Source organism: Chlorella variabilis (genome assembly GCF_000147415.1).
Source record: "Chlorella variabilis unplaced genomic scaffold CHLNCscaffold_25, whole genome shotgun sequence".
Taxonomy (NCBI): Eukaryota; Viridiplantae; Chlorophyta; class Trebouxiophyceae; order Chlorellales; family Chlorellaceae; genus Chlorella; species Chlorella variabilis.
The window spans coordinates 198,837-200,233 of record NW_005435063.1 but is presented as its reverse complement, the minus strand read 5'-3'; the positions used below and the strand labels follow the sequence as shown (position 1 = coordinate 200,233).

The window sequence follows — 1,397 nt, the reverse complement described above, 5'->3', positions numbered from 1 at the left end:
TGGGGGGGGGGGAGTGGCGGGCACTCCCCTGAGCCTAGCTTGGGCCTAAGGACGGGTCCCAATTCTGTCTTGCCGCAGCCTGGCACCGGAGCACTGGACCTACGTGGGCTTCTGCCTCAGGGGCAAGTATCACGTGTTCACCGTCCCCGCTTTTGGGCTGGCGCTGGTGCCCTACTGGTACACCACTCTCAAGCAAGAGCTCTACCTGCCGCTGCGTCGGCGCGGGATACGCCTGTCGTCACTCATCGACGACACAGCAGTGTTTGCCAACGGTGGCAGCCAGGGGGCGGCGCTGAGCTTGTGCCTGGTAGAGCTGATGACCAGCCTGGGATTCCACCTTCACCCTACCAAGTGTGTGCTGCAGCCCACGTAGCAATTGCGCTACCTGGGCCTGATGGTGGACACCGAGCAGATGGTGTTCAGGGTGCCCGATGACAAGCTGGGGGAGTTTCTGGAGGAGGTGGGCGTTACGCACGCGGGGGGCCTGTGGGCCGCAGCAGGGCCCCTGCGGCTGCGAGTGCCACCGATCCCCACCCCCGTGGGGCAGTGCGGCCGCGCCCTCAGCCTGAGGTCATGCTGGCATGTGTGCAGGCAGAGGCGGCCCTGCAGGAGCGCGCGATGACGGGGCGGCAGGTCCGCCGGCTGGCGGGCAAATTGGTGTCCTTCACGCTGGCGGTCCAGGGCGCGCCGCTGCTCTTTCGGGCACTCTTCCACGCCGCCAGGGTTAGGGGCAGCGAAAGGCTGGCTGCGGCAGGCTGCCCCCCCCCTCCAGTGGCGCAGGGCCCGCACATGCGTCCTGGGAAGGTACAGCGGGCCGACCTGAAGCCCGCCGCTGCCGGTCGCCCACCCCGCAGGGCATGTGTTGCCCCCTGATGTGGCACCCTCCCGATTGGGCAACCCCCGCCCCCGCTCCCTCCTGGCAGCCCGCGCGGCGCTCCCCTCCCATACGTGAACTGACCCCATATAGCCCTGTTTGAGGGTTGAGCGGGGCGGAGCGGGGCTGCTTGCACACGTGATGGCATGCACGCTTCAACGCTCCCGCTGTCATCTCACCTCTCTAGCGTCAGAAATACAACTCTTACAAGCCAACCAACACGAACAGAGAGACCGAACAACAGAAATGAACAGGAAATATGAAGCCGCCACAGGCGGCAGCACCTTCCAGCGGAGACGGCAAAGCGTACAAGGCACACTTTTTCAATGGTTCTTGCAATTGCCACCCTTACCGGTTATACAGCCACAGTGCCGCCCACACCGCGCACCATTCTTCTTGCAGCTGCAGTTCCGGGTGCAGGCGCCGCGGCAGCCGCAGCGCACGGCTGCCTTGCCGCCGCCGGGCTGCGCCGCCATCGCCACATTGAGAGACACCACAGGCACTCCTCGCTGCGCCGTGCCGC

General features: G+C 66.0%; 1 protein-coding gene across 1 annotated transcript in view; it reads left to right on the top strand.

The window, feature by feature from the left end:
* Positions 1-977, top strand: part of CHLNCDRAFT_54750 (hypothetical protein) — a gene marked incomplete at both ends in the record, with an annotated part of 2,490 nt that extends 1,513 nt beyond the window's left edge. Inside the window, 4 exons of the mRNA XM_005844029.1 lie at positions 92-307; positions 374-460; positions 592-723; positions 924-977. Coding sequence (XP_005844091.1) covers positions 92-307; positions 374-460; positions 592-723; positions 924-977 — 489 coding nt within the window. The remainder of the gene's footprint in view (positions 1-91; positions 308-373; positions 461-591; positions 724-923) is intronic.
* Positions 978-1,397: the final 420 nt, after the last annotated feature.